Source organism: Etheostoma spectabile, chromosome 12 (genome assembly GCF_008692095.1).
Source record: "Etheostoma spectabile isolate EspeVRDwgs_2016 chromosome 12, UIUC_Espe_1.0, whole genome shotgun sequence".
Lineage (NCBI taxonomy): Eukaryota > Metazoa > Chordata > Actinopteri > Perciformes > Percidae > Etheostoma > Etheostoma spectabile.
The window spans coordinates 12,160,945-12,176,249 of record NC_045744.1 but is presented as its reverse complement, the minus strand read 5'-3'; the positions used below and the strand labels follow the sequence as shown (position 1 = coordinate 12,176,249).

The window sequence follows — 15,305 nt, the reverse complement described above, 5'->3', positions numbered from 1 at the left end:
TCTACTTGTGACCACAGGGCCTTAATGGAAACGTGGGCACTAAGCAATTTAACCAAAGAGAGATTTTTACTTCTTGGATTTGTATTATTTGGAGCATGTCACAGTATTCAGTATTTTACATGAAAAAGGGAAGTAATTAAACAGGACTAAGCATAATGTCCAGGCTTCCCATTCATTGTCTATGTATGCATCCAGGCAACGCATCCGAGAAGTGGGGCGTCAAGCTGCATGCTTCTCATTAGAGTAGAGGTCCAGACTACTTCGAGGGTTTAGTTTTGTTACTTCCTGTGTCTATGTTCTATACTTGAATTTAGCTAAAAAAGTGACTTAATTGATTCATGGTCTTCTCTTTTCACCGCAATTCAGATGGATGTACTTGTACTTATCTATATTATAGTGCAACCTAGGCTTACAGAACTGTGAGTGATGCTTCTGACTTCATTCTTGAGACAACGCTGAACCTATAACTGAGCTAACAAGGTGTGGTGGGGTTATGGTGTCCCCCTTTGGCACTTATTACTACCCCAGTATAAACAGTCACCAACTGGAATGTTAGCAAGTAAACACTCTCGAACAGGGGAAGTTACCACTGAGACAAATTACTAAGACATTAGAGTCCTCAAATTTCTGAGATAGCCTGGGCCATGTTTTTTTATTTCATTTGTTGCTAACAGGTTTATGACATTTTAGATCGGGCACCGGTATTCTAGAACATCTGGACCTCGTTACAGTGGAGCCAAATCAAAGGATGCATGCTAACATTTAATACATAATCCCTTTGTGCCAAGCATCATCAGAATAACAATTCTTTTTTTTTTTACTTTGCCTTCTGTGTGCTATTTTGGTTGTTTTTCTAAGAAACACAAGACATGATGAGTAAAGAGATCAGTGGTTTACAGCCGCCAGAGATCTGTACGCTAGCTGCATGTGGTTGAGCGGATGAGGATGAGATGCCCTCATTACAAATACTCACACATGCACAAAAACACACATTGCCTAAAGCTGAACAGTGTCTTTGAAGGCATCGGCCACAGACTATATGATAAACACCATACTGGGATATACAGTACAATATGGACCGGAGGCTCAGGAAAACATCGTCATTAGCATGCCATCATACCTTAAGTCTATATAGGCTTGCAAAAAAACGTACTCAGGGACTGTACGTAATAATTTTTGGAAGGAAAGGTAACTGATTTGTTTAAGAGAGCATGGGAAGATCTTTTGAACTTTTCTCTCATCCCAGATACATTCTTCCTTTGTGAGATTTTATGTGAAAGGTTACTTTTTTAAATTAAAAAGTTACATGACAAAGATTGCTTTTATTTTTATTTTTAACGCTGTTGAGTTTATTGAAAGAGCTGTCTCGAAGGAATGTCTCCTGACAAAGCCAGCTATGTGACTCAGGCATCATGTTACGGATTTGAGGAACATTCACACATCTAATCATATACATATTAGTTAATAGCATCTGATATAATTCATATACAGTATTTTCATTAAGTGGACTCATAGGCGGTGCAGCCATTCTGCAGCTGTAATAACCATTTACTGTGCAAAAGTGTGAAAAAAAGAGTGGCTGGAATGGACTGTCAAAGCAATGTGTAAGGCATTGCCTTGTCTATCACCACCTGATTTATAAATGCTTAAAGATTACGTTTTCTCTGCAAAGTTCACATAATGAGCATGCTGCTGTTTTCTTCTTCAAAGTGCTAAAAAAGCATAAACAGAGCGTATTGGTAGAGGAAATAGTTAGATGGCCTATTAAAATAGGGATTTAGATGCAATGAAGGAGAGAACATGGAGTTGATTAGATCTGGTTTTGTCATCCCATCTGTGCTTGGTTAGAAGAAGACAGACTGTGACAAATGGGTCCTATGTCGTAATCTCAAGAGACAGACTTTTAAAGCACGCAAGTGTGCCTCATAAACAAAGCTGGGCCACTGTATTAAGGATGGTTTATGGGGCAGGATTGGATATCAAAAAAGTCTTTGTGTTTCAGTCAGCAGTTTCCATCAAAGACTGAAATCCAAGTTCACTGTGTGTGGCTCCTGGTCTCACTGTAGATAGTGAGATTTTGAGATAAATAGTTAGAGTCACATCTGCTACCACAAGTTTCAGGAATGTGTTGTAGGTCCACCGTGAGCTGGCAAGCAGAGATGGCATTGGCAGGCAGGATTTTATGTAGTTTTAATGTAATTGAGAATTAATATTCCCTGGGAAAGCTGTAAAATGCAACTCAAACAGCACCTGCAACTACACTGTAAAAGTGTATGTTTTTAAAGCAGGCATATGCAAGTATTGGCACTTATGCAAACATAATAAGGACATATTACCTTATGATGAGCTTTATTTTAACTCAATAATTACACTTCTCTCATCACTCATCATTCTAAATAATGATTATTTTACTTTTTATTTTATATGACTGTGCTATAAAACTAGGCCTGAACCAGAAAGGAGGAGAACCATTTAATCATTCTTGTGCTCAGAAGACCATGCAACATAAATATGCCGTGGTTCTACTAAACATGGTCAGTCCAGCCTGATAATCCATTATTACACAAATAAAAACAAACCAAGGTCTGACATTGTTATGACAACTCTGAAGGGCCTTAGATAGAGAATAGTGAGGGTTGAAAATAGTAACACATTTAATTCAAAGCAGTTCTTTTCCCTACTAAATAATGAATATTAATTAAATTGCAACATATTCATCCCCATCTGAATTATTACATTTCCAACTAAAATGCTGGACATTTACAGTGAGAACTCCTTCAAAACAGGTGTTTCAATTACCATCACACCATGAATTTAGAAAAACATGGAAGCCATAAACTAACTTTATTGGCCTGAGAGGAGTACTAAAGACCCCCTGGCTCCCCCTGCTCATGTTCCAGTGTTGGCATGTTGGCATGTTGGAATGAGGTCATTTTAAGCAAAAATTGGACTATGTGATTCTCAGACAGAGAAAGAGAGAGAGAGAGAGAAGTGGGGGTTGATCCTCAAAAAATGTCAGTCACACTTACGCCACATAAGCCTTTAACTTATGACTTGTTAGAATGTGCCTTAGATGTTATTCTGCTTTCACTATGTGTGTAGCTGCATAACTATGCAGCGAACTAAACTCTCTTCTAGTAAAGATTGAAGACAGCAGTTGGCTACCATGAACACATGTTGGATTAAAGATATTGTTAAAATGAATAAGTGGTGTAACAAGCAAACTGGATTGACAAAGGTATGGACTAACTGTTCAGATTGTATGTTGTACATCATGTCAGGAAGAAACATTGTAGTATCACCAATGAAAAAACAACTTTAAGTACCTATAGGAAGTACAACAAATATACATGTAGAGTTCACAAGAAAGAGTACATACATATCATCAACAGTTAGCCAAAGAGTGAGCAGTTACTTGGAATGTTTACCATAGGTATAAACTAGGTCAATGTGTTTTTACTCCCAACTTGTCAAATACTGACGTTTGGTTGGTGGCCCTTAGCGTAAGATACCGACGCACAAGGCCCCCTTTAGCATATGTATGAGCCACACTGGGCATAGCAGCAGCTCAACCGCGGCGCTGTAAGATGACATACAGTAATATAAAGAGCGACAATGGTACCAAGTAGTATTAAAGACCAAGGCAGATTGGGGTGGGTGGGTCAAATAACACAGGACTTTCACCCAGGAGACGGGTTCATGTCCTGTTGTTGTCCTGGATGTCACTTAAACATACAATTAGTAAAACCACCCATAAGCTTTCCTAACTTGAGACTTAAAATCACACTTTTAAACCGTACCAAAATCTTTCCCTAACCCTCACTAAAGGATTTTACCCTGCACACTAAAAAGTAATGCCAAGGGGTCCTGACCAAGCGTGTTACCCAGGTTTGGCTCAAAAACTCAATCTCATTTTGAAAAGCACTTCTCCAATGTGAGAGGTCCTTAATAGCTAATATTGGGTTCCAAAGGCGCAGTGAATTATGTAGTCTGCCAACACAAGAACTATGGTTATTATAGCAAAACCCAATTGGGAGAGAACTTACCACTTCAATGACAAAACCCACATTAGATATAAAACAGTTTCCGTCACTGGTTTAAGTCATTTACAGGGTTTGGCAAAGTGCACAAGAGGGTCTAGTAAAGCAAGAAGTTACAGAATGTTGTACTTTAGGACTGAAACCTTCAAGAAGCACTGTGCTATGCTTCTGATCTCATTATTTCTCAAGAACCCATTTTTGTCCAACTAATTTTCCTATTACTAAGAACAAAATCAGCATTCTATTTGTAAAATATGGATTGGAAGTGTGATCAATATCAAACAAATCTATAATTGTAACCACAGTCTGGAGAAAGATTTTATTTATATTGGCTCCTACAATTAAGCCTCACAGAGAACTATTTGTGCCTTGGAAGACATCTAAAAATCAGATGCAGTGAGATCAATTAAAAAGCCAGACTCTTTCTAATCTCTACCTCACCACAACAACACAAACACAAATACATACATAAAACATATTTTGTCATGTGGGTTAAGAATATATCATACATTCATATGGACCCAAAACCGCTGCTTTGGTGCCAAGTTGAACACTGGAGTTTACGCCACAAAACATCTGTGCAGTTGGGTTTTTGTGTGGTCATGCCTGCTGGGTGGGCCCGTCTTAAGCACTTAAGACACTGTATCAGCAACAATCAGCACTCAGCCTGATGATCATCAGCCTGAGCTGAGTCTGTGCTGCACTCCATCCCATCACCGCACAACACTTTCAAGCTTCATTGCCCAGTAAAGCCGATAAAACCACACAGTGTGGACCCAGCCAGCCGTCCAGCCAAGTCTGGCTTTACATTTGGGGTAAGACACTGCCACAGAGAGGGAGGTCTAACTGCCAGCTCAGGCCAGCATAGCTGCACTATGGTCCATTTCAAAAGTTATGTAATGTATTATCAAACTAATATTTTATCAAGAGATGCAGTATTCCAATTGTCCAAAGCACACTTATGCTGGTGCTACAGTCATGCAGACTGTTTAAATTGCATCCACTAACGGTTTTGAGATATTGATTTTTGTGGCTACCCAGTACAAAACATTGTGCTCTCAAAGCATTGAATAATTAGCTTGGTTCCAGGCTTCTGAATTTTTGCCCACATTTCCAAATGTTAAGTCAGATCGGTATGTTACTGTGCTCATTGACAGCTGTTTCCACAGTTGCAAAAACAACAAATAATCACATCATAATCATAAGAATAAATTGTCATCCGCTTATGCCAGAGCCAGAAGAATCATGACGGAGAAATGGTCACAAGAATGGCAATTAGCTTGGATGTGACTGACACCATATGCAGCTTGTTGTGAATCAATGTACAGAAATAACATCTCTTCAATCAGCATTTCTTAATTTTCATGGCAAATGTTAAGAAACAGAAACAGTATCCCAATTAATCTGGATAATCCATAGATTTTGCTGTTTTTTTCAGATGTGTAGTAGTGGTTAGTAGTTCCAATGTAAAAAATAAAATAAAATATTTCACCAAAACTACATATATTGCTATACTTCAAGAAGCAAGTCAGAAAATCGTTAATGTTTAACGTGGGGGAATCAACACTGAACTATCGTACCAAATTAGTTAACACTTAATCCTGCAGACATAAAAAGCTGCTGTAAGTCTGTTCAGGCAGACTGAGTCATTCTGATATTTTCCTTTGCACCAGATTTACAGATGTGAAAATACAAATCCATGCCTGACTTGAAACGGCCATCTGAAACACTTGAAAGCTTAATGGAAAAACTCTACATGGCTGGCTTCTTTGCACAACACACATTTTTTAGTATCTCCAGAAATATAAGTACTAAAACATAAACAAGAAAAACAGTGAGTGGTGTGCTGGTGTGGGGCCAACCTAATCACAGCCAGAGAAACAAACGCAGGCGGGTCCAAGAGTCGGATAGTGACTAGCACTGTGACCCACAGGACAACAAAGAAAAATACACATTTTTCATTCTAGCTTTCTGCTGTTTTTTCAAAGAGAGAAAGCAACAAGGTTGCTGTTGGCCCTCTCTGGAGCCAAAAGACCTCCCTTAAGTGTAACACGGATGCTGAGCCATTTGCAGAACTTTTGCAGCCTATCTGAGACTTGTTGACAGAAAATGGAGTCAGACACTTCCAATACTCGCATGTGTTTTTCTTGTGACTGAGCCAAAACCTGCTGGGAAAGAAGAGCTTAACAAACATCCATTATGTGAAAGAAGACACCCTATGAGATGTTAACGTATCCCTAGGGGACACGTAGCATTGACTGGTGTGAAGAAGTGTGATGAGGTGGTTTAGCCGACTTCGTTCAAAACAACTGTGGCTATATATAAAACCATTTACTGACAGAAGCTCCACTGCAACTCCAGAACTGTCATGTGTTATATCTGAAATCCTTTTTCATTGAGATATTGAGTTCATAGGGGCTCCTTCTCTAATGTCTGTGTATGCATGTCTGTATGTGTTTAATAAGTGCCTTCCATAAAGATAAGATAATATGGAAGTCAATGCAGCTGTAGTTCATTGATCAACTGGCTTGATAGCAAATGGAGCCATGCATTAGTTCAAGCTGTTCCATGTACCAGCCTCACAGTTTATGAAAATGTGCAATATTTGATACCAGGCATTCCATAATAACTATTTGGCAGTCTTAGCTGAATACACCAATAAAGAGTACTGCATCCGTGCTGCTTCTTGCAAATGTAACTCCCTCTACCTTCTTCTCATATTTAGATTTATGTAGATGTATTTATGTGTAAGTAGATGTATTTATAGTATACGTTTTTCTCAAAATGTGTTCATGTCAATTCAAATGCTGCCAAAAGGCTTTGCTTGGGAACAGAAAGTATGGTATGAATAAGATATAGTTACAGTAGAGTTAGGGTGGTTGAGGTTAGCTAACTAAAATTATGGTTAGGGTTGAAAACAACCCCAACACCAATTGTTTGTCTGCAACAGAGCACATACTCTGCACTCCTGTATGAAAGCAAGATGCACTACAGGCCCATTTCACCACCCTGATATTCACACATATTTGTTATTTACTACACTCAACTAAATAAAAACACAAAATGAAGAAAAGCGGATTGTCAAGGTAAAAAACACCCCAATTCTCTACAATATGACTTTAACGACACACATACGTTGTTGCGTGCATTTAAGGTCCCATGGCATGACAATTTCACTTCATGAGGTTTTGTTAACATTAATATGAGTTCCCTTAGACTGCCTATGGTCCCCCAGTGGCTAGAAATGGTGAGAGGTGTAAACCAAGACCTAGGTATCCTGCTCTGCCTTTGAGAAAAAGTAAGCTCAGATGGGCCAATCTGGAATCTTCCCTATTTGTTGTCATAAGAGGAAAGGTGGTTACCTCCCCTTTCTCTGCTTTGCCCATGGCAAGCTGGTCAAGGCTACACCCCCATCCTCCACCTTGCTCTGCTTCTCTCCTCCTCATTAGCATTTAAAGCTACAGACTTAGAAATGGCACATACTAAGGAAAGCTCATTGTGGGACTAGCTCTAGTGGCTGTAATTCTACACCAATGCTTAATTTCGGGAAAGAAACTTCTGATACAGTATTAGGGGACCACCAAGGCCTATATAAAAGCATCCAAAAAGCAACGTGTCATAGGACCTATAATCATGACCATGCTTGTAAGAGAGAGTAGTGTGTGGGAATACACCATTACTGTCAGTCTCAGTACAAAAAGGGCATATTACTTCCTGCATTAATAACCAATGATGGTAGCACATTAAGTCTAGGATCAACAGACCGTCCTTACCCAGAAAATGATGTTCAGGTCAATTGTGCAAGCGGCTTATACTTACTGATATTTTTTAAATTGTCATTAGGCGGCATTCTTTAGTGGCTGTAGTAATTTTTGCGGGAAAACAAGAAAGTAAGGTAACAAAGTATAACAGTGTCAAACTCTGCATATAAAGACAGGTTGGGTTGGTGGATGGGTCAAACAAACACAAGACTTTTACTCAGGAGACCAGGGTTTATTGTCCTGTGTGAAACCAAAAGTCGGTTACAGTTACTTTTAAATTAACCATCTTTTACAGAGCTAAGTCTGTGATGTAGGTACGTCCATGACATTGTCTAGTTACGCTCTGAATTTATTAGTTTTTACATGACAAATTTAAAACCAAACCCTGATGTTTTCCTAACCCTGAGTATTTTGTTGCATAACTTAACTAGTTCCATATCACAACGTAAACTACGTCTTTAAAACTGCGCCCATTACATTAAACCGAACAGTCATGTAATTATAATTGCCACTGCTTTACTGGTCATGTGTTACAGTCATGTGTTCTGTTGTTTAGGTATGAGGATATGTTGGGATGAATCAAATATGTAGGACCCTGGGATAAAAAAACAAAAACAGTATTGTGCTGTTTAACAACTGACTATGTAACTGGATGTGTGACTTGCACTTAGCCTCCACTGTGAGAACACATTTCTCTACTGACTAGTAAGAGGAGTTGCAGCAAACTTGGTCTAATCATTGTCTGCATTTAAGTCATTACGAGCTTTGTTAAGCAAAGATCTGCTCTAAAGTGCAGAGTTTTTTAAGCTGACCTGCAGCTGACCTACGCCTGTTCCCGCGCCAACTCTCTCAGCAGAAGTCTGCACGGCATGCTCTATGCTCGCCTCTGCAGGGACGCAGTGATTTGTGTGGTGTCTGGGATGCATTCCCGTCTGCCTGTCATTGGTCAATCCGGGATTGACCCACCATCCTTTTGACCATTCACAGACCGCTCCCGCAGATCTGCAGGTCTGGGATAAGATCAACAAGTTAACCAAGCAGTGCTCTGTGGAGTTTTATCTGTCTCTCTTTTTGTTAAAGTCTACAGCTGTGTAATCCTTTAATGTTTTATCCCTCTCTCATATGACTCACTCCACTCTTTATTCAAAACACAAGCAAGTAATCTTTCATTAGGACGACCTGGAGGGGGATGTAAGTAACAGGCAGGCATTCCGAAGACATTCTTTTCTGGTAATAAAGTCCACGTAAATTAAAACCACTTGCTGTTGTGCTCCTAAAAATAAGTCAAGAATGGAATGCTACTCCTCAGCCGAAAATAAAACTGTTGACAAATGCTTCCCCCTTAAATCAGAAAAAAATAAAGCATAATAATAAAAGCACAGAGAAACACCAAGTTGTAAAATACTTTTTTTCTTGAATCTTCTCCACTTGAGGTTGTATTTTGTTCTCTTTTTCCTTAGCACATTGCTGACACAGCACAGCCCAATCATAGACTCTGAAGGCCCACAATGTCTCCCTCTCCACCTCTCTCTCTCTCAAAGTATATAGTTTTGGACTGCATAAACTTCCAGTATGGATACAGGAAGTGGATCAGCAGCTTCTCAGGTTTGGACATAATCTCAGTGGAATAATAGACCTCTTGTGGAAAGCAGATGTCAAAATGAGTCAAGGACCTCATTCCTCTCCGTACTGAGGACATCGGGAAGCATATAACATATTTCTTTGCCAGCACACAAGTATGTTTGGAAGTCACAGACAGATGTGAAGGGAGCAGTTCAACAAAATACTTTTACTCTATTTCCTGCTGAGATGAAGATCAATACCATTCTCTTATCATCTAACTCTCAGTACAAAAGCGAATGAGCATAATTCCTAAAATGTCAAACAACTCCTTTAAAAAAAGTAATAAATGAGGGGAGAAACAACAAATGCGGGTGCTTCCATACAGGATGCATAAAGCGTGGGGTATACTCGCAGCAGCAGACCTGTCACGTGCCAATGTGACGTTAAGGGAGCTGTTTCCCCCAATTTCCACAGGATGTGTAACGGCTACGGATCGGCTCCGCTGCGTGACGGCTCCGTGCTCTGCCGTCCGTCCATACCCACCAGGTCTGGATTTGTTGCGGAACGGCTGCAGCCATGATTGACAGCTAAGTCTCGAGGACTCACGAGATGTCGCAAATTCATGTAGAATAGAACCACAAAAACAACAGTTTGTTTCCATGCAGAGGAATAGAGAGGAAACAACTCTGTGCTGTGTTTTCAAGGTGTAGTGCAGGGAAATATGATCTTCAGACTTTGCTATTTCTACTGACTGGAAGAAGAAGAAAAAAGTAAACAAGGGCAGAACTGGCAGCAGCATTGACGTCAATGCTTCAATTTGATACCTTTCATTCATCATAAAAGAACTCATCTCAACCCAGTAAGCTTACAAGCGAGACATGCAGTCACTCTGAGATTCCTGGCATCTGGTTGCCCAGGAGTTTGTACATGCTTCCTGTTTCCGCTTTGTTGCACACTCTAAATCCTGGCGCGCCATCACATTGGTGCTCGCCAGCTCGGCCTTAAGGGTCATCATGTTATGTTATTTGAGCGGTTTCTACAAATGTTTTGACATGTTTCAAGTATTTGATACTTTTTTGGTGGAGAGTTCCTTTAACCCTTGCTCCTGTACAGATGCTTAGTAGCCAGAGTTCAAGGAGCGAGAGTAAAAAGTACAGATGTTATGAATAAATATGTGTTCAATAAATCTTGTCTGAATCACACATTCTTAAAAAAAAAGTTTGGTTTCAAACACACACCTTTGGTGGTTAGGCAATAAGCTGTGTGCACATATGTATCATGTCCACACACTGTGGACTCCTGCTGCTCTCACACTTCCTGCCATACTACTGCGTAGTGTTTGGATGGCACACATACTCTAAAACACTTATTAAACCAGAGAGTCCACTGCAACCCTTATCTCCTCTAAGTATTAAAACTTGATCTATGTTCTGGGACAGAAGCAGGAGAAAGTTATCAGGAGACACAGATACATCACACTGAAGTTATGGTTCTTCAAAGCTATCTATCTAAAAAAAGGCATTAAGGCAGGAGTTGCTCTGGCGGGCAGCATTCCATCCAATCCGCATGCTCAAAAGAATAAAGGACGTCACACGCGGCACGCTGACATATAATAATAAACATGGAAGCAACTGTGTACTATTGTGTGGTAGGACGTTCAGAGTGGCAAAGATGTTAACAAAAATATTACCAAGTATAAACAATTTTGGGAAATTGTAGTGACAAATGTATCGTCACTATCTAATTATGTATGTCAACTTTCAACAAAGGCAGACAGCATGTTGGGTAAGTAATGGAAAAGAAGTACCAAATGGTTGTACAGAAATCATGTTTACGTGTTCTTTGATCAGATATTGCCTGATTTCAATTAGAAATCAAACGTGCAACAATCAAGACAACATTAAACATCCATGCATTTAAGAGAGATATGGCTTGTTTTGTTACACTGTCTCTTTAAAAAAAAAAAAAAAAAAAAAAAAGGTACTAAGGTTTTAGTACCAACATTTAAAAGAGTTTAATACATCAGGCAAAAACTTTGGAAAAGCTTTCAAAAGTAAGTTTTGCATATTTTGATAAAATCTCTCTTGGTGAAAATTACTGTGGCTTGTGTCAGGAGAGCGGCTTGAACTCAAGGAATGTGTAAACGTAACATTTTTAAACGTGGTACACACAGCTGTGTTACCAACATCTGGCCTATGGGTATTATTTTCATTGCCTGATGAGTGAGTGAGATTATGAATCCGTCTGGAAAATTTGGATCTGAGAAACAGAAGAAGGATATCAGTAGAACCATTCTTGAGACTTTCTTGGTTTTGGACCAAGTTGTTATGTGTAGTTTTGTGCTGAGAGAAAAGAAAAGTGCACTTAAACGCTGATAAGGCAGCAAAGTCAGGCGACTGGTCAGGAACACCCAGGATGCTGTGGTTTCCCTTTCCATGTGCACCACTGCTGTTATAACAAGAACTAAAAAGAAAGCAGCAGCCAAAAATAAATGAGTTTCGTGGAAACAAGGTGTGGTATTCTCTTAAACTTGTGGATTATTGTAAGGGGATAACAGCCAAGAAAAATACTGTATTTAAATAAATAATTCTTGTGCCAGCTAGGATATAAACCAGTGAAAGTGGTCCTTTAAGTTCACAGCTTGAACTCAAGAAGTTCCTTGATACTCACCAAACCTCTTATAACCAAAGGACTGCACCTCCTCCTCATCAGCAAAGTCGTCTGGAGGGAGAACACAATTAATTAATTACAAATTAAAGATACCTTATGTTATTACATCTACTGAAAATAAATAAAAAGACTAACTGGACTAACTTAAGTTGAAGCCTCTGTTGTCTTTATCATCATTATCATTATCATCATCATCATATTCTTTATTCAGGACCTCCCAAAAAATGGTCCATAGCACAAAACTAGCAAAAGACAGACAAATACAAGACAAAACACATACAATAAGAAATGACTATAACAGTAAGAGTTCCACAATACACATAAAGAGTGTTCAGATATTAGCGTATAGACTAAAACGCCAATGGTTCCACAATCTCGAAGTGAAACCGCACTCATTGCAGGGTTCCCTAGTGTTGCAATTGTGTTGTTAAATGACTCAGCTAATCTACACATACATCTGTACATGAGATTCCTAAGTACAGCAGGACAGGTGTATACATCAACACTTACAAACATTTGACTTGCACTGCTCCATCGTGGCATTTTAAGCAGCAGCCTCATGCCATCATTGTATGCCACATTGAGTTTCTGCATACTGCTTTTTACTGCACCGCTACAAGTGGGCAGCATACATTGGGGTGCATCAAAACTTTTAAAAGTGTGGTATTCACAGATAATGAACACATACTGAATTTGCAATTCAGCATATTAGCTTGTGCATACATCGTACAGTACTGTCTATGAATGTCCCTATCGTCAGACAGGTCATCAGTTATAGAGTGCCATTACTTATATGTTTGTTACAATACAAAATCCAATCGCAGAAGTTCTTGGCACAGCATGTATACATGGACAGAGAAATACCAAAAGTATTCCAAGTAACATTACATTTACTCGTACTTTAACCCTTGTGTTTTCTTCCCGTCAACCACCATGGATGAGTCAAAATAATCTTGTGTGACAATCTCGTGTAACCCATGGGAGACACCCAGACACCCAGAACAAAGCCTTGCAACATTAAAGATGCCAAGGGTGAAGGACTTTAAAAAAGGCAGTTAAGGGTTATTACCACCAAAGCATAATATTACTAGAACACAAAAAATCTGAAGGGCCACTAACAAGCTTTTTCCAGGGCTTTCATAGTCTTCATCAGCAGATAAAGGTTGTTCAGTTTCCTGCAAACTCAGCAAACTTTTTCTGCTGATGAAGAATGCTGTTGAAAGCAGTTCAGTGGAACTTGACCTTGGAAACGGTAGCTGGATTAAAAAATAGATCAAGGATGAACATTCACAATCACTTTCAATCCTATTCGTCTTATTTAGTCATTTTTTGATATCTATTAATCTGTGTTACAGTCCACCGACGCTATTCTTTGTGCAGTCAGTGCTTACTATTAAACATAAAATAAACCCTGTCTTGATCAGATTAGCTCAGATCTTTAAAGTGAACTCTGCTTTTCTTTCACTTGGTGGGATTACTCCCATCTCCCATAACCTGACATGCTGTGAATGTCTTTGTTCAAGTAGCTTTTGTGTCTGTGGGATAGCTTTTTTTCATCCATGGCCGGGGAAAATTAAGTAGGAGAACAAGTCCCAAACATCTTCAGAAAAAAACTCTTCATCTAAAATTCCGAAAGCAATGAGGTGTGGCAATTTAAGAACAATGGCTGTCTATCAGAGAAATATATAATGGCTCCTTATAGTGAAAACAGGTGAATGAAAAACACTGATGTATGGCATGTCTCTTCTTGAGTTTAATATGTTCAGAAATGACAGTTATGGAGTTTAAAAGTGCAAGAAATCACAGGGACTTATGAGCAGACATCTCATGACAGAGAGCAGAGCGAGTAAAAGTGACAAGAACAATCTAAACAGTTGTAAATAATCTGAAACCACATCTTACTTGAGGAATTTGCCTTTCCCAGTAACCTCAATACTCTGTTTCCTGTTTGTGAAACTTTCCAAGCAACATGATTGTGTTCTATTACAATGTTACCGTAAGTATATTTGGCTTTTAAAAAGCAATTCGGGGAAATGGAGTTCATAGCATTTTGCCAATGGGGTTGAAAACTGAGTAGATTTCAAAATAGAAACTCAGTGTAATTTGGATTTTGGGATACATATTGCTGTATGGGGCCATGATTCCTAAGAATGATTGCTCAACATCACCGGAACAGATCCCACTGAGTCCTGGGTTACTTTGCAGGTCAAAGGATAGCTCAAGTATCATGGTTAAAATTGGGTTACACATAACTATTGGTTAAACAGCATTTTAATGGAAATATTTCAAGATATAGCTAGCACATTCTTAATTTGGAATATGGTTATTGAAATGCTGTAGAAACAATAGTCATATCTTATAACTAGAACTCTCACTTTCTAACCAAATTTAGCTCAGCTCTAACCAAGACATCTTTGGCCAGCAAATAAGTGCTCACTGGGATTGATGACATGCCACAATATCATTTTATGAAAATGACACTGACACTGACTATCATGCATTCCTGCACCCTGTAACTTGCTAGTGTTTGTCTCTGTATGGCTATTAGTCAACAATCAAAACCAAACAAGTTTGTTATCAGGAGTAAACTGGATGCAGGCAAAATAAGTCCATTGTTTATACATTTTCTGTGTTGCAGTTTGACAAACAATTCTTTTAACAAAGTTCTCTTCTTGGGTTTTCTGTAGCTTTTAACCACCTTTCATGGCCTTCCTCTGCGGATAAGTAAATGCCGTCCACTGGTGAAGGCCTGAAGTTCCAGACAACAACAAGTTAAATGGACTTTGTGACAAGATTTTTTGACAACAATCTCAAGACGTTTTTCTTGTGGTTTATCGATCCGTAGCAATTATGCAAACAAAAAACAAAAAAAGCATTATCTCTATTGCTTCTGTAGCTCCAGTAAACAACAATAGACCCTCCAGGTGCATGCTGGTCCTACAGTATATCTGCCTACTAATATTTCTCATGTATTAGGATCCCCATTACCTGTAGCCAAAGCAACAGCTTTTCTTATATAAAGATATCTACAGTGCTGCCAGATTCTTATAAAATAAAAGAAATAACTATAACCAGAAAACAACCAAAATCTAGAATAAATCGAATACAAAAAAAGAAATACAATTTCCCACTACTGTCCTTGGAAAATGTAAACATAATGGTGATTATGTTAAATCCCATTGCCTCTGAATGCAATTACAGTAGCAACAGGAAGGGGCCAGCATGGCAGTCACATCACAGATTACTCTGAGGGCTGAGAGTTGTTCGTGTT

At 39.0% G+C, this 15,305-nt stretch overlaps 1 protein-coding gene across 1 annotated transcript in view; it reads right to left on the bottom strand.

The window, feature by feature from the left end:
- colec12 (collectin sub-family member 12) overlaps window positions 1-15,305 on the bottom strand; it is a 30,856-nt gene that overhangs the window by 14,233 nt on the left and 1,318 nt on the right. Inside the window, exon 2 of the mRNA XM_032532558.1 lies at window positions 12,035-12,085. Coding sequence (XP_032388449.1) covers window positions 12,035-12,085 — 51 coding nt within the window. The remainder of the gene's footprint in view (window positions 1-12,034; window positions 12,086-15,305) is intronic.